Below are 23,209 nucleotides of genomic sequence, written 5' to 3' on the forward strand. Positions count from 1 at the left end.
CAATGCTGATTTGGCATAGTGCTGGATCTCTCTGTGGCAGCTCCAGTCAGATCTGCTGTCACAGAATCATGGCAGTCTTCAGCATCCTAACCGCATTTGACAGGTTGGCTGGTGCATGATAATATGCAGAGGAGCAGGAGCCACTCAGCTAGTATCCAACAGGTCCTGTTTGGTAATAGAAAGCGCTCCACCAGAGCAACCTCCCTGATTAAATAGATGCGGTTAGCATGTTGAACCTTGGATGAAGATACTTGGTCCTCCTGTGCCTTGCTGCAGTTAATCCTGGATTATTTTTGGCATCTCAAGCTCTAAGCTCTTTCAGCTCTCGAGGACTACTTGGCTGCTATCTTGGCCTTTCATCCACTGCTTAAATATAGATTGATTTCACCCAGGATATGATAGCCAGGTCCCTTAAGGACCTCAAGCAGCCATACCCACAAATCAGGGACTTTATCCCTGCATGGGCCCTGAATCTTGTGCTGTCATGGCCTATGGGACCCCTCCTTCGAGCCTCTAGCTTCCTGCTCTTTCCTCATTTTATGGAAAGCCATGTTCTTGGTTACAATAATATCTGCCCACCGGGCCTCTAGGATTAGGGTGCTTATCTTGGAACCATCCTATGTGGTCTTTTACAACAGCAAGGTACAGCTGTGGTTACACCCCGCTTTCCTGCCCCTAGTGGTCTCATAGTTTCATATGGACCAGGACATAAGAACATAAGAACAGCCGTACTGGGTCAGACCAAAGGTCCATCTAGCCCAGTATCCTGTCAGTGGCCAGCACCAGGTGCCCCAGAGAGGGTGGACCGAAGACAATGATCAAGCAATTTGTCTCCTGCCATCCCTCTCTAGCCTCTGACAGACAGAGGCCAAGGACACCATTTTATCCCCTGGCTAATAGCCTTTTATGGACTGAACCTCCATGAAATTATCTAGCTTCTCTTTAAACTCTATTATAGTCCTAACCTTCACAGCCTCCTCTGGCAAGGACGTTTACTTGTCTGACTTTTTTCCCCAAAGCTGTATAAGATGGAGAAGAGCATAGGTTGCATGCCCTTTAAGTTGGGAGGGCACTACCTTTCTATACTTGAAAGTACCAAGCCATTCTACAAGTTGACATAATTGTTCATATCAGTGGTCAACAAGATGAAAGTCCATCCAGTATCTACTCAGAGAATTTATTTTTGGATCATGGCCTGCAATGGCTGCTGCTTTGATTAGACCAGAGTGTCCAATCCAACGATCATGACCATTCAACTAAAGTGCCAGCCTCTCAAGCAGCTTTCCTAAACCAAGTGTCTATCTAGGGCATCTCTAAGGTGGCCATCTGGTCACACGCATATTCCATTATGTGCTTATCTAGCAGGCCTGGGATGTGCAGGGTTTGGTAGAGCGTTGTTGTAAGCTGCAAGACCATGGACTCTGAGCCCACCCCTGTGGATACTTCTTGCCAGTCTCCTAGAATCAACATAAGCAAGTACTTGAAGAAAAAACAGACACCTTTTCTAACTGTTGCTCTTTGAGATGTGCTGCTCATGTCCATTCCATTACTCACACTCCCTTCCCTTTGTTTGCGTTGTTGGCAAAGGAGTGCTTGCAGCTTACCTTACAGACACCATTAAGGCAAAAGTCTCTGACTGTGCACATGAGAATGCATATACCTATGATGGAATGGACATGAGCTCAATACATCTCGAAAAACAACAGTTATGAAAGGTAGGTGACCGTTTTGTTTTCTTTTGTATGGGTGGGCTCAGTATTTGAGTGTAGGCCTTATGTATGATATGTTTGCTTCTTAACCTTCAGAGGGATAGCCGAGTTAGTCTGTAACTGGAAAAACTTAAACAACGAATAGTCTAGCAGCACCTTAAAGACTAACAAAACATGTAGATGGTATCATGAGCTTTTATGGGTACAACCCACTTCTTCAGATGACTGGAGTATTAGAAGTCCAGATCCAAGAATCAATAAGGGGAAGATGAGGGGAGAATGAGGAAGGAAAAGAAAAAAAGAGAGAAGGAAAAAATAGTAGTATCTGAAAAGGCAACACACAGAAACTTGTTGGAGAATACTTTAACCTGCCAGGGCACTCATTAATGGATCTCAAAGTCAGTGTTGTTTCAGGCCAATTCCATAAGCCAAATACACAAGGAAGGGTTGGAACTTAACTTCCTTTACAAGTTTGATTCTTATCAGAGAGGAATGAATAAAAATATCATCTGGCTCGCTCACTACCTTCCACATCCTAATGACTTCAACCAACCAACCAATGGGTACTTAGAGATGCAAATTGTTTTTATCAGTCTCTTGTAACTTGAACAATGCAATTCACTATTTTTTTTTCTATTTTTTCTCTACCCCTACCCCTTTCCTTCCCCTGCCTTCCCTTATTTATTCTTGGATCTGGACTTCTAATACTCCAGTCATCTGAAGAAGTGGGCTGTACCATGAAAGCTCATAATACCATCTACATGTTTTGTTAGTCTTTAAGGTGCTGCTAGACTATTTGTTGTTTTTCCTTGCTTATTAAGTTTGATCTAAACACAAGTTTTGCCTTATCAAACAGAACATGTTCAGCTTAACTCTGCAGGGCTTGCATGTTAAAGTATTCTGTATTTTTTTTAAGGGGTAGAATGTAGGTATGTTTGTGTTGTAATGTTGGGGCATTGCTCAGAAAAGGCAGAGTTGAAGTTGCATTGGGGGAAGTAGCACAGATCTTAATTTTGTGTTTCCGCTTTTTTCCAGAGTTTTAAAAGTAGTCACCCTATTCTGGAGGGGCATGAGCCACCACCACGCAGCCTTAATTCTACATAAATGTCATTTTTTTTGCATTTAATATAAATAAAACTTACATTATGCTCCTGAAATAAGAGCTCTCCGGTACATTCTGCTCTACATATTTTTGTTCACTTATTTCACAAAATTCAGGATCTTGTGATTCTGCTTAATTGTGATTATGGGGACAGAAGTATTATTCCAGTCAAGAAAAAGAAGCAAAACCATACTAATTCTTATTGAAAAGCAATTGTTTTTTTTTTTTTTTTGATTGGTTGTTTTTTTTTGCAGATGTGGGTTTTTTAGTAATTTATATGTTAATTGGAGATGGCTTAAGTTGAATTTGAACATTTCCATATATCAGCATTTTTGTTTGGTTAAGTCAGACTCAGAACTTTTTTTAACATTGCATTTCCTGTTTCTTTTTCCTCTACTGCCTTCTTTCTTTTGTCTTTCTCTTAAATGTTGGCAATTGACCTCACCTTTTTTCTTGTTTCTGTTTACAGACCTGAAAAGATGGCCAAACTGCCAATTATTTTAGGAAATCTAGACATAACAATTGATAATGTCTCTCCAGATTTTCCTAGTAAGTATGGATAAGCATTATTAAATAGTCAAATAAGCTTTTTTTACTTCAATTTTTATTGTTTTTAATATATTTTCAGATTATGTTAATTCATCATACATTCCCATGAAACAGTTTGAAAACAGTACCAAGACAGTAGTAACGTTTGAAGTAGAGGAATTTGTTCCCTGTATTCCAAAACATTCTCAGCCTTTCACCATCTACAACAATCACCTTTATGTTTATCCAAAGTACTTGAAATATGACAGTCAAAAGTCATTTGCAAAGGTGAGTGTAAGGAAAATACTAATCTCTGCAATTCTGTTCAGAGATTAATGACAAATATGTGTTCTGTTTTTATTATAATGGCTCAGAATAAGTGGGGTATTTTATATTGTTTTAGGCTAGAAATATTGCAGTGTGCATTGAGTTCAAAGATTCGGATGAAGAAGATTCTCTGCCTTTAAAGGTTTGTGATTTTGGTAGCTAATAAAAGAAAAACATTAAGATTTACTGAGTTGCGGGTGGGGGGTCTTTATTCTTCGTTCTCCATGGCGGTTGATTATCCTGGAGATAACTTCCTTGTCTCTGAAGGGTAATTAGCAGACCCACTAACCCCTGCTATTGGCCAGTCCTGGTGAAACTGGTCTTTTTATTTGTTTTCACCTGAATGAAGCTTCCACAGCTGAAGCCTCTTGTAATGGGGGTGGTTTATTCCTACTCAAGAGGCAAAGTTTTAGAGCACTGACTCGAGTGCTTTTGTTTTCTGAGTAAGCCTGACTGCCACAGTGGAATGGGAAGAAAGTTGCCTGAGAGAAATTTATAATCCTGCCTTAGAGTGAAACAGTTAACAGTAGGTTTTCAGGATAGGGATTTCTCTATGTATTAAATTAATCAGTAGTACAGATTTAGATGTACAATAAACAGTAATAATAAAACATTAGTTCTGTTAAATAAAACAGGAGACAGCTATGTACAATTAAAGACCTAAATTCTTTAGACCAAAATTTTCAAAAGTGACTGAGTTTTGGGGTGTCAGTTTTTGAGTGCCCAACTTCAAATGCTTTTAGAAGACCTGATTTTCAGAAAGTGTAGAGCATCTGTGATCTGAACATTAAGGTGACAAAGTTGGGCATCAAGAAATTGAGAAACCCCAAATCACTAATTCCTTTTTGAAATTAAGGCTTAAAAATTGGTTCTGAAGTGTCAGGAAATGTAGAAAGAATTAGCCACAATATTGCAAAGTCTTAGTGCTTGTCTATCTACATCACTTTGAAACAGCAGTACATTAAAGCATGGTAGGGAATTTTTAGCGCAAGCAGCAAGGTCCACCAAGACAGTTATAGCATTGTAGATTTATATCCATGGTTACTGCAAACTAAGTGTTCATATAGAAAAGCCCCACTCGTTCTGTAATTAGTTCTCAATGGGATGGCTTGTGCGTAAAAGTAAGAATGTGTTTTAGTGTCTGTAGGAGGCTTCATTGACATAATTGACTGACTTGACTTGAGTGACGTACAGATTGATTTGGATCCACTTGATAGCCCACTAGGTGATGGGAAATCCCTTATTGGGAACACAGTGCCACAACTCTGCTTGTGGTCATATTGACTCTTATGCTATGCCTCTGTCTGATGGAATACAGACAGTTCCAGGAATATCTCAGGAGGAAGGGAAATACTGTCCAGCTACCTACATAGATGACAATAACAGAGTCTCTTTGCTCCCTCCTTTATAATCCTCAAGTTTGGATGCAAGTTATTGTCACCTACCCGTCAGCCAGCACTCTCACTTCCAGTCCTGTTTTACAGTGTCCAGGAAAGCACACAAGATGTATCCTGTTCCAATTAATATTTCCATTTCTTGAAGTCACCCAACCCCAAACTATCTAGTTTTAGTTCTGAACCTCCCATTTCATTTCTACCAACAGAGAGAGGATAGCATGCTGGAATGCCATTACATGCAAGACTTACTAGTCAGGCTCTTTTTGCATGAGAGTTTCCAAGTGTGGAGGCCAAGTACCATTATGCCCTCCAGGTTGCCATTAGCCCCATGTTGGAATCTTTATTAGACAAGGAAAAGCAAGCAGCAAGATTTGACCACGGGGGAAAGCAAGATAAGGGAAACCCTGAAGGTAGGGAGGTGGGGTGGGTCTTGATATGTCTTAACAGCTAAGGCATTTGCATGGTGAGCTCAGGGTGGTGGGCTCTATTCTCACCCCCCCCCCCCGCTCCGACCCCAGAAGCAGACAGACAGAACTGGAGCGGGCTCCGTCAGGGGGAAGGCAGGATAAGGGGCACCCTGAAGTTGGGGGGGGGTGTTCTTGGCATGGCTTAGTGGATGGGGAACACAGGGTGGTAGACAGGCGAGTGCTAGGACAGCCTATGACAACTCAGTGCCCCTGCCAAAACCATGACCACAGGAATTGTCCTATGTTAGTATTCACTGTGGAGATACTGAGTAACATCAAGAATATTTTGTATGAAGGGCAAGGCCTTTTGAGCAAAAGGGTAGATTAATTCCTCAAAAGAACAAAAGTTGCCAGGACTAATGTTTTTTAAGTACATTAGAAACAGGAAGCCTGCTAAAAACCTGTGGGTCCCCTAGATGATCGAGATATAAAAGGAGCAATCACGGACGATAAAGCCATTGCGGAGAAACTAAATGATTTCTTTGCTTCAGTCTTCACGGCTGAGGACATTGGGGAGATTCCCAAATCTGCACCATCCTTTGTGGGTGGTGAATCTGAGGAACTGTCCCGGATTGCAGTGTCATTAGAGGAGGCTTTGGAACAAGTAGAAAAACTTAATGTTAACAAATCTCCGGGACCGGATGGCATTCATCCAAGGGTTCTAAAAACTCAAATGGGAAATTGCTGAGCTATTATCTGTGGTTTGTAACCTATCCTTTAAATCAGCTTCCGTACCTAATGACTGGAAGGTAGCCAACGTGACACCAATATTTAAAAATGGCTCTAGAGGCGATCCTGGCAATTACAGACTGATAAGCCTAACTTCAGTACCGGGCAAATTAGTTGAAACAATAGTAAAGAATAAAATTGTGAGGCACGTAGAAGAACATAATTTGTTGGACAAAAGTCAACATGTTTTCTGTAAAGGGAAATCATGTCTTACTAATCTATTAGAGTTCTTTGAAGGGGTTAACAAACTTGCAGACAAGGAGGATCCAGTAGATACAGTATACTTAGATTTTCAGAAAGCCTTTGACAAGGTCCCTCACCAAAGGCTCTTGTGTAAATTACATGGCCATGGGTTAAGAGGGAAGGTCCTTTCTTGGATTGAGAACTGGTTAAAAGACAGGAAACAAAGGGTAGGAATAAATGGTAAATTTTCAGAATGGAGAGGGGTAACTAGTGGTGTCCCCCAAGAGTCAGTCCTGGGACCAATCCTTTTCAACTTATTCATAAATGATCTGGAGAAAGGGGTAAGCAGTGAGGTGGTAAAGTTTGCAGATGATACCACACAGTTTAGGATAGTCAAGACAGAAGCAGACTGTGAGGGACTACAAAAAGATCTCACCAAACTGAGTGATTGGGCAACAAAATGGCAAATGAAATTTAATGTGGATAAGTGTAAAGTAATGCACATCGGGGAAAAATAACCCCAACTATAGGTACAGTATGATGGGAGCTATTTTGGCTATGACACACCAGGAAAGAGATGTTGGAGTTATCGTGGATAGTTCTCTGAAAACTTCCACACAGTGTGCAGCAGCGGTCAAAAAGGCAAATAGGATGCTAGGAATTATTAAGAAAGGGATAGAAAATAAGACACAGAATATCTTACTGCCCCTGTATAAAACTATGGTACACCCACATCTTGAATACTGTGTACAGATGTGGTCTCCTCACCTCAAAAAATATATTTTGGCCTTGGAAAGGGTTCAGAAAAGGGAAACTAAAATGATTAGGGGTTTGGAACGGGTCCCATATGAGGAGAGGTTAAAGCGACTGGGACTTTTTAGTTTAGAAAAGAGCAGACTGAGGGGGGATATGATAGAGGTATATAAAATCATGAGTGGTGTAGAGAGGGCCGATAAAGAAAAGTTATTTATTAGTTCCCTAAATAGAAGAACTAGAGGACACCAAATGAAGTTAATGGGTAGCAGATTTAAAACTAATAAAAGGAAGTTCTTCTTCACACAGCGGGTAGTCAACCTGTGGAACTCCTTGCCAGAGGAGGCTGTGAAGGCAAGGACTATAATAGAGTTTAAGGAGAAGCTAGATAATTTCATGGAGGTTAGGTCCATAAAAGGCTATTAGCCAGGGGATAGAATTGATGTCCCTGGCCTCTGTTTGTCAGAGGCTGGAGAACGATGGCAGGAGACAAATCGCTTGATCATTATCTTCTGTCCCCTCTCTCTGGGGCACCTGCTGCTGGCCACTGTCGGCAGACAGGATACTGGGCTAGATGGACCTTTGGTCTGACCCAGTATGGCCGTTTTTATGTTCTTATGTTCTTATGTCTAGAGCTCAGTCTAATCTCATTCAATCCTTGTTCTTAGAAAACCGCCAATATAGTTCTCTGTCAGATATCAAATGCAGGTAAAGGCCACATTCCAGAGCTTCCACTTCCTGATCCTTTAACTTAACCTCCTGTTTGCTGTTGTGTCCCCTAATACTTGGGAGAGTAGGATTGTGTGTTAATGTTTTAATTCCATAATTCCTCCTGAGTTATCTCACTCGCTCACCTGTAGTACAGGCAGGAGTACATTTGCTGCCAGGAGTGGCATGTTCAGCTGGGCAGTAGCTGTGTGAGCTCTGCATCCTGAGGAATTTCAACTCTTCCTGGAACTTTGAAAGGGTAGGTGTGCCTGCTTGTGTACCCAGATGCAGTCAGCATAGTTTAAAACAGCTCTGGTCCTGGTGGGCACTATAGGATGCCTCCTGAAGGCTAGGTATGGCAACATAATGATAATGTCTACATTGACATTTTATCAATTTAATTTTCCCATGAAAATCTCTGACTCTTGTTGAGGTGTTTTTACTTTGTTGATAAAACAGAAAAGTTTTGCCTCCAGGAGGAACATGGGAGTTTGTACACCTCCCCTGTTCTGTCGGCAAAAAGCATCTTGGGCCAAAAAAACTATGTAGTGAGTTAAATCAGTGGATAGTCATCTCAAACCTGAACGGATACATCAAGAACTTTCAAGTTAAAATGCTTTACTTGGGAGCTAACTATTCCCTTCTCTCAGAGACTGGTATGTGAGTCTCACATGATCTCTGCTTATTTACCTGTGACCATCAGAAAAAAGCACTTCAGATATCTCAGTTTCTGCATTGGAAACAAACATTGCAATGCAGCACTGTAAAGTCTTCACTAAGTGCAGGGGTGTGGTAGCTGCCCATTCAAGATGCTTGGGGACATGTCTTCCTTTATCTTTATGGCTAGGTATTTAGTGGCCTTCGTTACTATAGTATTTAGGCACCAATCTTATAATTATTTATTCCAGTAACATCCCCCTGAAGTAGGTAAAGAGAATTATCCCCATTTTAAAGATATGGAACTCAGGCAGAGAGAAACTAAGTGGCTTGCTTGAGATCACACAAGAAGTCTGTGGTGAAAATGATAATTGAATCCGGGTCTCCAAATCCCAGGCCAGGACACTTAGTACTGGGAAGGCTGTTCATTCTCTCTAATAAGAGACCAATCACAAGAAGAAATGACAGATATATTTAAAACATACAATCCTTTCAACGCCAAAGGCCTGCAGAGAAAGTATAATTATCTCCCTTTCAGAGAATCACATTTATTGGACATTGGTGGATTTAATCCAAGCAAAAGTGATTCTTGGGCATCTAGAAAACACTTCTCAATCTAGGAGCCTACCTGAATCAACCTACAAAGTTATTTTTTAGGCCCATGGTGTTGAACATGCTAGCCATTAGCTGTGTGTGGCTATTTGGCTGGTTAAGTGTGGCTAGTTGGCTTGAACAGTGTGGCTATTTGGCTGGCTGAGTGTTGCTAGTTCGCTACTAGAGTGGCTACTGCTTCAGAACTGTTTGGACAGCACGGCTTTAGACTAATTGGTGCCATAGCAACCATGACATGATATACCATATATATATGCCTGCCTGCCTACATATAATTTTGCTGCAAAATTGGTTGGTTCAATAATTCATTAGCCACTGGCATACTCAGGAATTGGGGAAATTCAGTCTCTTGAGAGCAAACCCAAAATGGTAGCTGTAACACAAGAGCAGTATACATCTTAAGTTCAGGAACTTTCACTGGTCTCTCTCTAAAGTGAACCTAAATGCTGTCTCATCATATCACCTGTCAGAACAAGGAAAAACAATTTTCTCTTCCTACAGTAGCCAGATTCCAAAAGGATTCACTAAAGCTTTTTACCCCAGTGAGAGAACCACATTATTGGTATTTAAATTTGGCGCTCACCAAACTAATGGGTCCTTCCATCTTTCCGTCAATGAGGGATAATACATAAATGTGAATGCTCACAGCTACTCTTGAAGACCAGCAATTACAGGCAGTCCCCGGGTTACATGGATCCGACTTACATCGGATCCCTACTTACAAACGGGGTGAGGCAACCCCGCACTAGCTGCTTCCCTCCAGCAGACCAGGGAGATGCGAAGCTAGAGCCCCCCTCCCAGCAGACCAGGGAGATGCAGAGCGGCTTTTCTCAGCAGACACCTCAGCTTGAGAATAAAGGACTGAGGGAAGTGAGGTGTGGGAGAATAAAACTGAGCTCTGGAGAAATGTTTGGCTAGAGTTTCCCCTACAATATGTACCAGTTCCGACTTACATACAAATTAAACTTAAGAACAAACCTACAGTCCCTATCTTGTACATAGCCCGGGGACTGCCTGTACTTGTAAAGTTGCCTTTTTTTAATTGAACTTAATCTTGGGGCAAAATTAACAATCATAAAGGATCATTTTTCCCATTCTCTTGATTCTTAGTGTATCTATGGTAGACCAGGTGGACCAGTGTTTACAAGAAATGCTTTTGCCACTGTTTTACATCACCACCAAAACCCAGAGTTTTATGATGAGGTAAGCAATCCTAATTAGGACTTCATTTTTTCTGGCTTTCAGTGTGTATTTTTTACAAGTTTCACAAATAGCAGAACAGACTAACGTGGAGACTATACCTGTTTTTGGGGAGTGATAAAGTGTATTTAATTTGTTAATTTCAGAATTTTTTATAACTATTTAATTGAAATTGGTCTAAAGCTCTGATTGTAACTTTAAGCACAGTATTGTCTGTAGTACTATTATGTTTATTAACTAATAATTCCCTTTTATATTATAAAAATTTAAGTGAATGTAACCCACACACCTAGTGTGGTTCACTGTCCTATTGTTATGCTTATAAGAAGCACACGGGATCTTTTTCAGGGGGGCAACACGCCACATTTATTGACAGTATAACAAAGTAGCATATGTGCACCAAGTAGCATATTCGCTCGCTGTCGCGCTCTCTCTCTCTCTCGCTCTCTCCTCTCCTCCCCTGCCCCCTCAACCTATTGGCCTGCCCCTCCTGAAGAATCATACAAGACACCCCATCCTTTATAGGACTTTTCTTCCATGCAAGTCTATGCATTTTGCCTCATCAGGCCTTAGTCAGTCATTCAGCATCATGATCAATCTTATTGGGAAGAAGTTGTTCTCACAGTCATCTGATATCAGTATGCTGACAACCCCTCGGGGGGTGTTGTCTTTCCAGCAAAAGTTGTGATTGGTTTCCTATCAAGGGGTACTTGCCTCTAGCTTCAGGGTTCATCAGTCTACCCGGGTAGTCTGTCTTCTGGGTTCTTTCACTTAGTTGATAATTATTTGGTGCTTCTGACCTTCCTTCTCTCTCTTTCTGCTTCACCCCCCCCCCCCCCCCCCCCCGACCATTTGAGCATGCAGTGGCCTTCACACTTCTCTCCTAAAACATTCTCTCTCATATTCACACAAACAGTACATTTACAGAATTGCACCATGGAACAAAGGGGTGCTTCTAAGTCACTTGAACAAAGTTACAGAATCTTTCAACTTTAAACTTATTTCTATATACTACAAAGCCTTACTAACATGACTATGTATTACAATATTCCAACCATTTACTTTAACGTGCTAACATCAAACAGAGCTGGAGCTAAGTTAAAGCTGCATGGCCTTGTGTGCGACCTACATCTTGTATTTAAGTTTAATCCAAACCTTTGCTATAACATACATTAATTATAACTGACTTCTTAGTTACAAAATTCCAATTCCAGTGCTACACCAAGTAGTGGCACTTAGACCCTACAGCTAGAAATAAGAACAAGGGAGCTCTACAGCATAAGCTGAGATCCAGCTAGCTTTATAGCTCAAACTGTAGAGATTCTTGTACTAAGCTCTAGAGGTACTAGGTTCAAATCTGCTGGTTACATAAACTTTTTTGGTCCTTGATTGATTTTCTCATGCTGGCTTTGCAAAAAAGCCATTTGAATTAGATCCTGTTGTTGTTTTTCTGACTATTACGTATAAATAATTAATGTAAACCCTACACATTGTATGACTGCATTCTTAAATCTTTCTTCAAGCCTCATTGTAACCAGATGTTGCTCTCAGGTTAGAGTGGGTAACTGCATGCTGCTTATACATTAACTAATATGATGTGTCATTGCATGATTGAAGACTTTTTCTTCACACAAATCATTGAGGCTGGTGTTTATTTTCGTTTCAGATTAAAATAGAATTACCCACACAGCTACATGGAAAACATCATTTGTTGTTTACGTTCTACCATGTCAGCTGTGATAATTCAAGCAAAGGGAGTACCAAGAAGAAAGATGTAATTGAAACACAAGGTTTGGCTCTCTGACTGCTTCTACTTTTAATAATGGTTTTAGTAGTTTTCAAAAAGTATATTTAGCTGGTATACATGATTGATCTAGGTAATTCTGTAATATTATAGTGGAAAAAGAGATTTGCCATGTGGAATATTTATATTTAATTTTTAAAGAATTATGAATTATTTTGAGTGTGAAACAAATTAAAATATTTTACAATTGTTTAACTGAAGATGACAATATATTGTTTCTTCAACATTTTAGCTATGTTAATAGTTTTGTTCAACTAGTTGAACAGAAATCATGTAAACCTGTATGTTATAAATAGAGAGGTGGTCACTGAAGCACTCATAGGCCTTAAATTAAAAAATTCATAATATATGCAAAATATTAATTGTCTCTTATTTCTTATAGTTGGCTATTCTTGGCTTCCATTATTAAAAGATGGGAGAGTAGTGACAAATGAACAGCACATTCCTGTGTCAGCTAATCTTCCATCAGGCTATCTTAACTATCAAGAATTTGGGATCGGCAAGGTACAGTATATAGATATAGGTATATTGCTTTTTCTCTGTTTCCCAAAAGAGAGTACAGGAAATAAAGTGGGCTAAAGTTCAGTTCTAAGCTTTGAAAGAACTTTAAGTAGCCATTTTCCAGTCAAAACATTTATTTTATGACTTGTCCATGACATAGATTGTGTGGCATAGAGTGTATTGCAGAAGAGGTATAACTGACTTGTGGGGAAAAATAAATAAATTGGAGGAATCATATGAGCAAAATCTGTCATTTTGTTTTACAAAGACTTGAGTCAGCTCTCTATATGATGGAAACCACTTCAAGCCTATAGATACACTCCCAGCATGCCTAATTCTAGCACCTGAGTGCCGGGCAAGCAGGAAACATCTCCTCAGCTGGATTTTACTTCAGAGAGCTGAGTACCACTCTGACATTCCCAGTCCTTCAAAAATGAAGGGAAGAGATCACTGGCTGCTACACATTCTATCTTAGTAAAGTGGTAGCTCTGATTGGATGTCCTTGAGAGAGAGTCAATCAAATGAGGATTTTCTGTAGTCTAGTCCAGGTGGCTTCCCCGTATGCTTAGAGAGTCAGAAAACTCATAACTTACAAGAAAATTCCACTGAGTTAGTCTATATAACACGAAGTTGTCCATCTGCAAGTTTTTCATGTGGTGCCAATACTATAGCACGGTTTGTCTTTTTAAAAGATCCATTTCTAATTGAATAGCTACATGCATAATTTGTAGTGATTTTAGTGGCATTGTCTTCTAATTATTCTTTGTTAATGAAATTTAGTCATTGCACACTTTTATAGGGGGGAGGGATAGCTCAGTGGTTTGAGCATTGGCCTGCTAAACCCAGGGTTGTGAGTTCAATCCTTGCAGAGGCTATTTAGGGATTTGGGGCAAAAATTTGTCAGGGATGGTACTTGGTCCTGCTGTGAAGGCAGGGGACTGGAATCAATGACCTTTCAAAGTCCCTTCCAGTTCTAGGAGAGAGGTAATCTCCATTAATTTACTTGAATATGAACTAGGAGGCTGTGCCCTATGCTTGCCAACCTATACTCTTGTGGGTATAGGCAATGCCAGTTCTCCCCAGGGAAGACCAGGCTGCGGCCCCTCCAGCCTGTGCCCCTTCACCTTCCCTGCTCCCACCAGCCTGGGCCCTTTTTCTCACCCCCCCTCATTTCCCCTCCAATGGCCGGGGAAGGCCAGACTCTGCTGTGCCAGCCTAACTCTGCACGTGGCGTCTGTAGGGGGCCGTGTAGGCAATGGGTTGGAGTTGACCTGTTCTTCCCCCGGTCAACCCACAGGAAAATTTGTGTGTGCGTGCGTGCGTGTGTATGTGTGTATATATATATATATATATAGAGAGAGAGAGAGAGAGAGAGAGAGAGGGTTTTATAGGACAGTCATGAAATGCGCATATATATGGTATGCAAATGACTGTTCTGGGTGGGTATTTTTGTTTTGGGGTTTTTTTTGGGAGGGGGTTATTGTGCTGACATAATTATTTTTCCTCTGTGTGCCAACAGCATTGTGGTCCTGAAATTAAATGGGTAGATGGAGGCAAACCATTGTTAAAAATTTCTACCCATCTAGTTTCTACTGTATACACACAGGTGAGTTTTTAATATGTTTTAAACTATTACGAATATTGTATGATTAATGTGTCTTTGTAGCATGAATGCAACATATAAAGGAGATTTTCAAACATACAAAAGAAGCATACACTACTGTTCAACTCCCTTTTTGTACCTCTGAAAATCTTCCCCACAGTTAATATATAAAACATACTATATATTGCAGCAGATATTGAAATTTCAAAGCAAAACTGCATTTACTTTGCACTACTAGATGTGGCTGTCTTCACATGTATTTGTAGCCTATTCTTGTAAAACTTTTCTCCTTGTCAGTTATTTTTAAGGATATATACATGCCATTTTGTGCAATCATTGTTCAATAATAGGTCCATTTAATGTAGTTGAAAAATATGTAGAGAGTTACTGAGAGAGGTAATTGCATTTTGAAGTTTTTGCCTGTTTGTTGTTGACCTGTTTTATGTAGGCACTTGGAAGTGCCAACTAGAAATGTATATATAATACATTGCTTTCTCCATCTTCTGATTACAGAAATAAACTTCAATTATTGCTTATTAACTTTAGTTCTCTTGTTTTGGTAGGACCAGCACTTACATAATTTTTTTGAGTATTGTCAGAAAACGGAATCTGGAGCCCAGGCCTTAGGAACTGATCTAGTAAAGTATCTTAAGGTACAAAACAGCAGTTTCTTAACAGATTTAATACAATTGAGAAATGGAAGAGGGGAGGGCAAAAGGACTGTGGTCATATCATTTGAGGTGAGCTACAAATCCAGTTGCAATAATGATGGAGTTTGGCTAGATTTAGCCCCTAGTCACCTTAATCATCTTCTCTCAAAATTGGTATAGCTGAAACAATGAAGTAAGGTTCCCACAGGAATGTTAATTTAGCCAAATTGGCCACAAATTTAAAATAGATGTAGAAGGCTATGCACCTTAATCTATTATTTTCGTGGAGTTGGTGGTGGAGGAACGAGCTCTTAAGCCAGCTCCCCCCAGCAATGGCTCCTGCTTCCCCTCCCTCCCCCCCCCCCCCGGATGCCTCTAATACAAAGGCAGCAATGGCAAGGGAGAAATGCATGTAGTTGACAAGATTAACTGATAAGCCTAGGCTTATTGATTAATTGTATACCCGGCTACATATTGACATCCCTGATGCGTGCATTACACTCTATCCAAGCTATGAATGAAAATATATAATTGAACATAATCGTACTGGACCCAAGAAAGACCATGATAGGACTCCACTTGATATGCCCTCCTATTTGACACAAACCATCATTATCTACCTCTTTAGTACAGTTTTTTGACCAGTTTTGAACCCACTTAATAGTAATCTAATCCAGACCCTATTTTCTTAGTTTGCTTGTCATATTGTCTTGTGGAACTGTTAAAAGCCTTACTACTGTCCAGATATATCATTCCTACTATTTTCCCCTTACCATTGGGCCAGTAATCCTATTAAAGAAGGATATTAGGTTGGATCTGTGTTAAGCTATTATTTCTCATCTTATTCTCCAGATTTGAGCAAATGAATTGTTTAATAATTTGTTCCAGTATATTTCCAGGTATGGAAGTTAAGTTTACTGGTCTGTAATTTCCTGGATCCTCGGTTTCCCCATCCTTGAAAGGGAGAGTTCTTTTTCTAAGAATGTGATTATTAAAATAGATTGTAGAGAAGCTTTGAAAAGAATGTTAAATGCCTTGATTTCAAGGAATATTACTATTCTACTTCTTCCTCTTAGAGTCTGCATGCTATGGAGGGCCATGTGATGATATCTTTCTTGCCTACAGTCCTAAACCAATTGTTTAGAGTTCTCACTAGAGCTACTCAAGAGGAAGTTACAGTCAATGTGACAAGGTAAAGAATTTAGTGGTCCAGTGTGTTTAAAATGATGAATGGCTTGTGCTCTTGAGATTTCTCCATGTGATGGTAAATTATAGAAGTGATTTGTAATAAAAAAGCACTTTTTTTTTTTTTTTTTTTTTTTTTTTTACAGCAAAGCATAAGTTTCTTCTGCTTCTTAATGTTTATTGTTGGCTTCTATCTTTTTAGGGTCATAATCCATATTGTTTCCCAGTGCCATGAAGAAGGATTGGATAGCTACTTGAGGTCGTATGTCAAGGTATGCAAAATAAAGCAATTTGTTTACTTACATTTTATTTTTTGAAAAAATGATTGCACTAAAAATAGTCAGTTGCATTTATTTAGATTTCACATATTACTTTGTTTCCTTTTTCCAACAAGTATGCTTATAAAGCCGAGCCTTATGTTGCTTCTGAATATAAGACTGTACATGAAGAACTGACCAAATCCATGACAACAATTCTTAAGCCATCTGCTGACTTTCTTACAAGCAACAAGCTACTTAAGGTATTGGTTGAAAATCTTGTACTTTTTCCTTATCTTATCTTTTAAAATATTTCCGAAAGTTTGTTTGTCCCAAAAGATCTCCAAAAGAGTAAGAGCTAGTCTTATAAATATTTCCAAAAGTTTGTTTGTTTGTCCCGAAAAATCTCCGAAATTGTAAGAGCTAGAAACACCAAATTTTGAACAGATACTACTGATTTCGTAACTTAAATAACTGCATTGGTTGTATCTTGAAATCGGTTCCCCCCTGTTTTCCCAGAGCCCCAATTGGGCCCACTGATAATTAGCTTTTAGTAGCGCCTGATCATAGGCATTTGCTGGACTCTTCTGTTAAGCGTGTCGCACAAACTGCAACTACAAGACCTTTCCCTCTGGCTACGAAATAAGTTGTGTTAATCTCTTAAAGTCTTTCCAATAAAAATATGCTATGTTAATGTTATTGACGTAGTTCATTCATCACCACTTTTACTATATTTTCCCCAGGCATTTTTGTTAGTTTCTAATAAAGCAGAGCTTAATCCTCAGAACTGAACTGTTAAGGAACAGTGTATCTGTTTCCTAGCAGACGTTTTAAATAGTTAATTGTATGTAGGTTGGCATTGGCTGTAGAAAGACTAATTTAGTTTTGGAAATTGTACACTACTTTTGCAGTTTTACGTAATGAAATAATTTGTTTTTCTTTTCAGTATTCATGGTTTTTCTTTGAAGTTCTGATAAAATCAATGGCTCAGCATTTGATAGAAAATGCTAAAATAAAGGTATGTAGACTTATATTTTACATGATGGTTTTGTAAGACAATTAAGAGTCTTTTAAAGCACAATCTCCCATTTTATTAGTTTTCATAACATGTTTTTGCTGTATATTAGGATGGCCACACTGAGTTAGACCACAGGTTCATCTAGCCTTGGGGTGGGCAATAATTTTCGACGGGGGCCACTTCAGAGGAACGCGTAGAGCCTTTGTCCTCCTCCCCTGAGAGGACCACTAGCTGTTCTGACAAGCTGGTGGTTCCTTCTGGGTATCCATGCCCCTGTGATAAGAGGAGGGGGAGCATGTGAAATATCTCGCTTCCTGCCCCTGCTCTGCAAGGGAGTGCTGCACTTAATCAACCACCAGCTGAGCAGCAGCTGGCAGTTACATTGAAGTGCTGAGCCCCTTGCAGGGTGGGAGAAGACTTCGCGTACTCCCTCTGCCCCCAAGCCCTGATTGGCCTGGAGGCAGGGGGAGTGCATGAAGTTTCCTCCCACACAGTCCCGGTCCTGCAAGGAGCATGTAGTACTTAGAAGCGCCGTACCCCTCGCAGGGTCGGAGGAGATTTTGCACACTCCCCACCAGCCACCAGGCCAATCAGAGCTTGGGAGTCGGGGGAGCACATGAAGTGTCCTCCTCTCCTGCCAGGAGCATGCAGTGATTCTAAGTGCTGCGCACTCCTTACAGGCAGGGACAGGGTGGGAGGAGACTTTGCACACTTCCCCCAGGCCCTGATTGGCCTGGGGATGGGGGGAGTGGCAGGGCATCTACAGGCCAGATCAACTCGCTTGGCCCTTTTCCCACCCCTGATCTAGCACAATATTCTTCTTCAAGGAGTGTCCTCATGGGTGCTCCACCTCACGTTCTTCAGTGCTGCTGAGCTCATGATCAAAGATTTATGACAGCAGTGCCCATGGCCGGCCACATGCGCAAAGCACAGATGTGTGTTCTGAGGAGGCTATTGCGCATGCACAGCCTCCCCTCTAGTCCCCCCAGTTCCTTCTCAACTGCCGCCAGCTTTGTTCGCAGATCAGCAGTCTCCCTTTATCTTACTCATTACTTACCTAGTTGTAAGTAGTTTACCTCAGAAAACATTCATAGCTTGTATTATTGAACTTTTATTAGGTTTTAGTAATGGCTTTAATAAAAAAAAAAAAGAGGAGAAGCAACTCTTGCTTGATATGTGCTTAAAAGCACATACCAGCCTCGCACTAACCGGATCTCCATGATATATTGGGTTCACCCGGATTCAAGAGATATATAGGCTGCAGACTATCCATATCAGTCTTGGATGGGCACGAGCACTGCCTCCGCTGTCTCAGAGAGGAGCACGCCACAGAGAACTGCCCATGTTGCCAGAAACTGACAAACTGATCCAGGAAATCAAGGGAACTTCAATTAAAAATGCTCCAAATGAAGTAGTTGTCTTGGTCAGCTACTGACCCTGAGCAATACATCTCTAGCAGACAGAAATCACCTGGGATGGGGTCAGAAAGAGTGGCTCCTATCAAGTTGAGCCCAAATGTCCGGGAGAAGAGTAGCCCTAATAAAAGCTCTTACTCCTCCTCATGCACTGACTCTCCACTAAGGAAATGCTTGCTCCATACTAATGCTGCACCCCAATCCCCACCACAAAAGGGGTCAGACAAGCAGCACACTAAGGGGACTGGCAAGGAGAAGAGCTGAGACACCAAGCGCACACAATATGCATCAGATAAAGCACTGACAGAGGCAAAGCGTAAAGCCTCCTTGTCGGCACCGGTCCAAAAGTCCACATCACCATCTGCAGCTCAAAATAAACTGCATTCACACACGGCACCGAGCATGAGCTCTTTATCTGAGGCGGCACCACCAGCACTGCAGAAGCACTCAGCACCAACCTCTCACACAAACCAGCCAGCATTTCAGTTAACGCCACTACAAACCCCTCCCGCCTCCTGTCCTCTGCTACTATCTACTCTCCCCCGATACGACAGTTCACAACGGCAGCAGAACTATCAATCCAATCTGTACCAGGGACTTCTCTGTTGGGTACCGACGGCACTCCAAACTCCTCAAGGGATATTTTCTCAGCCACTCCACCCTGTTGAGCGGCAGCAAGTTTTAGTGATGAGGAAGATGAGGTGTCCAAACTGCCACACGTTCTGAGACACTACTCTCATAAGTCTCAACAACATAACAATGGGAACCTCCACAGTGGTTTCCACCACCTATCATGCCTAACTGGCCATACTGGGACCCTTGGGAGGCTTATAGACAGCAACAATTGACACAGCCACGACACTTATCTATAATACCACGTTCCCATGCACCAACAATGCAATCCATAGAGAAATACAGCTGAGACACAGAGGAGCAGGATGTGGATATCGCTGGGGAAGATCACAGTTCATCCTCTTGCCCACCCATGCATACTTCAGCCACACCGCCTGACATCACTATCATGCCTCCACCAATAACTACAGGGGATGATCTTAAGTCATTCCAGGAACTTTTCAAGAGAGTAGTAGACATCCTTGAGATTCCTCCTCTCAGATACTCCGCAGATGCAACACAAGCTCATAAACATTCTACTCACATCTCTCCATCCAAAATTGGCCATCTTTATGAACGAGGAGCTCATGGACCCTGCCAAAATGTATGGCACACTCCAGCCATAATCTCACCAACATTCAAATGAGCAGACAGAAAATACTGTGTAGCTCCCAAGAGAGCAGAATTTCTGTTTTCCCAACCACCACCAAATTCTCTGGTCGTAGAAGCGGTGAATCAAAGAGGGAAACAACAAAATAAACATATAGTTCCCAATGATAGGGATTGCAAGAGGCTGGATACAATGGGGAAAAAAGGTATATTCGTCAGCAAGTCTTCAGATCAGAATAGCTAACTACGTCGCATTATTAGCAAAATATACACACATTTTTGACCAACTAACGTCTTTTATTGATTCCCTCCCAGACATCAAGAAAGAACATTTCAAAGCAAACATCAGGAAGGGTACACTAATAACTCGTACATCCCTACAGGCTGCACTGGACTCAGCAGCAAGATCCTTGGCCTTGGCCGTGGTAATGAGAAGGACCTCTGGCTTCAACTCTTGGGCTTTCCGAGAGAGGTCCAATTCACTGTAGAGGACCTCCCCTCTGAGGGTACAAAGCTCTTTGTGAAGTCCACAAACACGTCCCTCCATGCCCTGAAGGATTCAAGGGCCACACTCAGGATGTTGGGCATCTAGGTATCTGTTACAAGATGAAAACAAAATAGATCATTCCACCAAAGATACAGACCTGCATTGTTCAAACAACGACGACGACAATTCAACAATAGACGTCGACCATGACAAAACAGACGTAGACAGGTTTCTGATCAGTCATCCACCCAATAACCGTCAACATCCAGACAGTAGTTTTAAAGTCCTGCTTGAGGGTTTGACAAACTCGAAATTTCCAAGGCAGAAATCCAAACCATCCACACTATTTGGTAACTGACTAGCCAACTTTTATTCAGCCTGGTCTGCCATCACTACTGACAAATGGGTGCTGGAAATCATGAGAACCAACTACTGCATTCCATTCATAGTTGTCCCCCCTCCCTCCCCCATCCCACCCCTTTGCCTGTCTCTCTTGAGGGTCCCCTCATACAAGAAATAGCTTGTACAAGAGGCAGAGCACCTTCTAATGCTAGGCTTTATAGAAGAGGTATAACACAGGAGCAAAGGTTTTTACTTCCATTATTTCCTCACCACTAAAAAGTCTGGTGGCTGCAGACCTATCTTGGACTTCTGCAATCTCAACGGGTTTATCAGATTCCAAAGTTTCAAGATGGTTACTCTGGCTATGATTATACCTGCTTTGAAAAAAGAAGCATGGTTGTTTACCCTCAACCTCCAGGATGTTTATTTCCACATATTAATACTCCCATCACACAGGAGGTTCCTCCATTTTACACTAAAGGACAGACACTTCCAATACAAAGTGCTACCATTCGGACTCTCAACAGATGCACAAATATTCTCAAAAGTGCTCAGTCATGTACTTACACAAAAACCGCATTACGATATTCCCTTAGAATCATAGAATACTAGGACTGAAAGGGACCACGAAAGGTCAAGTCCAGTCCCCTGCCCTCACAGAAGGACCAAATACTGTCTAGACCATCCCTGATAGACATTTATCTAACCTACTCTTAAATAACTCCACAGATGAGGATTCCACAACCTCCCTGGGCAATTTATTCCAGTGTTTAACCACCCTGACAGTTAGGAACTTTTTCCTAATGTCCAACCTAAACCTCCCTTGCTGCACTTTAAGCCCATTCCTTCTTGTTCTCTCCTCAGAGGCCAAGATGAACAAGTTTTCTCCCTCCTCCTTATGACACCCTTTTAGATACCTGAAAACGGCTATCATGTCCCCCCTCAATCTTCTCTTTTCTAAACTAAACAAACCCAATTCTTTCAACGTTCCTTCATAGGTCATGTTCTCTAGACCTTTAATCATTCTCGTTGCTCTTCTCTGAACCCTCTCCAATTTCTCCACATCTTTCTTGAAATGCGGTGCCTAGAACTGGACACAATACTCCAACTGAGGCCTAACCAGTGCAGAGTAGAGCAGAAGAATGATTTCTCGTGTCTTGCTCACAACACACCTGTTAATTCATCCCAGAATCACGTTTGCTATTTTTTGCAACAGCATCATACTGCTGACTCATATTCAGCTTGTGGTCCACTTACCTAGTGGCCATCTCAACCTTCTGCACGGTGCTCAACAGCAGGTTGGTTTTCTCTCATGATATCACTGTCAGATTCCTTAAGGGCCTGGAACACCTCTACTCAAAGATCAAGGATCCTTTCCTCGGAATTTAAATCTGGTGCTGTTGTGGTTCATGGGGCTCCCCTTTGAGTCTCTGGATTCTTGCTCTCTCCTCAGAGTTGCTGGTTATGGTGACATTGGCCCACTAGATATCTGAAGCATGGGTGCTCATCTTGAAGCCACATTACGCTTTCTTCTACAAGGACAAGGTCTACCTGACACTGTACCTTCTTTCCTTCCCAAGGTAATCTTTCAGTCAAGCCAAGATATTTACTTACTGGTCTTCCCAAAGCTGTGTAAGTCAGAGAACAAGTGTAGGCTGCGTGCTCTGGACTTCAGACAAGTGCTGGCCCTCTAGATTGACAGGACCCAGTCATTCCACAAGTCAACACAATTATTCATCACTGAGGCCAACACAATGAAAGGTCATCCTGTTTTCGGTCAGAATTTCTTCCTGGATCACTGACTGTACTCACTTTTGCAATGATCAAGTGAAGGTGCTGCCCCTGGCAATCATCACTGCCCACTCCACCAACCTACAGTCCTTTTCAGCAGCCTTTTTGGCCCAAGATCCAGGACATCTGTAGGACGGCTACCTTCAAAGCCCTTTATGTGCTTACCCAGCAGGCCTGAGATGTTGCTGGCTGCAGTAAATGAGAACTGCAAATTGCCAAGTGGTGAACTTTCAGCTGTCCTCCATAGATATCGTTTGAGAGTCACCTAGAATGGAATTGACATGAACAAGTGAACACATATGAAAAGGACAAATCACATTTCAGAACAGAAGGAAGATGCGGGGGGGGGGGGAGGAAGGTAAATGTCTGTGAGCTAATGATATTAGAGGTGGGGAAAGGTAAATGTCTGTGAGCTAATGGTATTAGAGGTAATAATTGGGGAAGCTATCTTTGTAATGGGTAAGATAGTGTCTTTGAGACCAACACGTAGAGTGTCGAATTTTAGCATGAATGATAGTTCAGAGGATTCCCTTTCAAGTGCAGATTTAAAAGGCCTCTGGAGC

The 23,209-nt window shown here is 41.4% G+C and overlaps 1 protein-coding gene across 10 annotated transcripts in view; it reads left to right on the forward strand.

The window, feature by feature from the left end:
- Positions 1-23,209, forward strand: part of DOCK9 (dedicator of cytokinesis 9) — a 307,165-nt gene that overhangs the window by 178,724 nt on the left and 105,232 nt on the right. For all 10 annotated transcript variants that reach the window (XM_075918762.2, XM_075918765.2, XM_075918764.2 and 7 more), the window contains exons 16-27: positions 3,281-3,360; positions 3,440-3,627; positions 3,743-3,808; positions 10,283-10,375; positions 12,039-12,162; positions 12,559-12,680; positions 14,197-14,283; positions 14,844-14,933; positions 16,007-16,122; positions 16,318-16,387; positions 16,510-16,635; positions 17,319-17,390. In XM_075918762.2, coding sequence (XP_075774877.2) covers positions 3,281-3,360; positions 3,440-3,627; positions 3,743-3,808; positions 10,283-10,375; positions 12,039-12,162; positions 12,559-12,680; positions 14,197-14,283; positions 14,844-14,933; positions 16,007-16,122; positions 16,318-16,387; positions 16,510-16,635; positions 17,319-17,390 — 1,234 coding nt within the window. The remainder of the gene's footprint in view (positions 1-3,280; positions 3,361-3,439; positions 3,628-3,742; positions 3,809-10,282; positions 10,376-12,038; positions 12,163-12,558; positions 12,681-14,196; positions 14,284-14,843; positions 14,934-16,006; positions 16,123-16,317; positions 16,388-16,509; positions 16,636-17,318; positions 17,391-23,209) is intronic.

The sequence above is a fragment of the Pelodiscus sinensis genome, chromosome 1 (assembly GCF_052426305.1).
Source record: "Pelodiscus sinensis isolate ZL-2025 chromosome 1, ASM5242630v1, whole genome shotgun sequence".
NCBI lineage: Eukaryota > Metazoa > Chordata > Testudines > Trionychidae > Pelodiscus > Pelodiscus sinensis.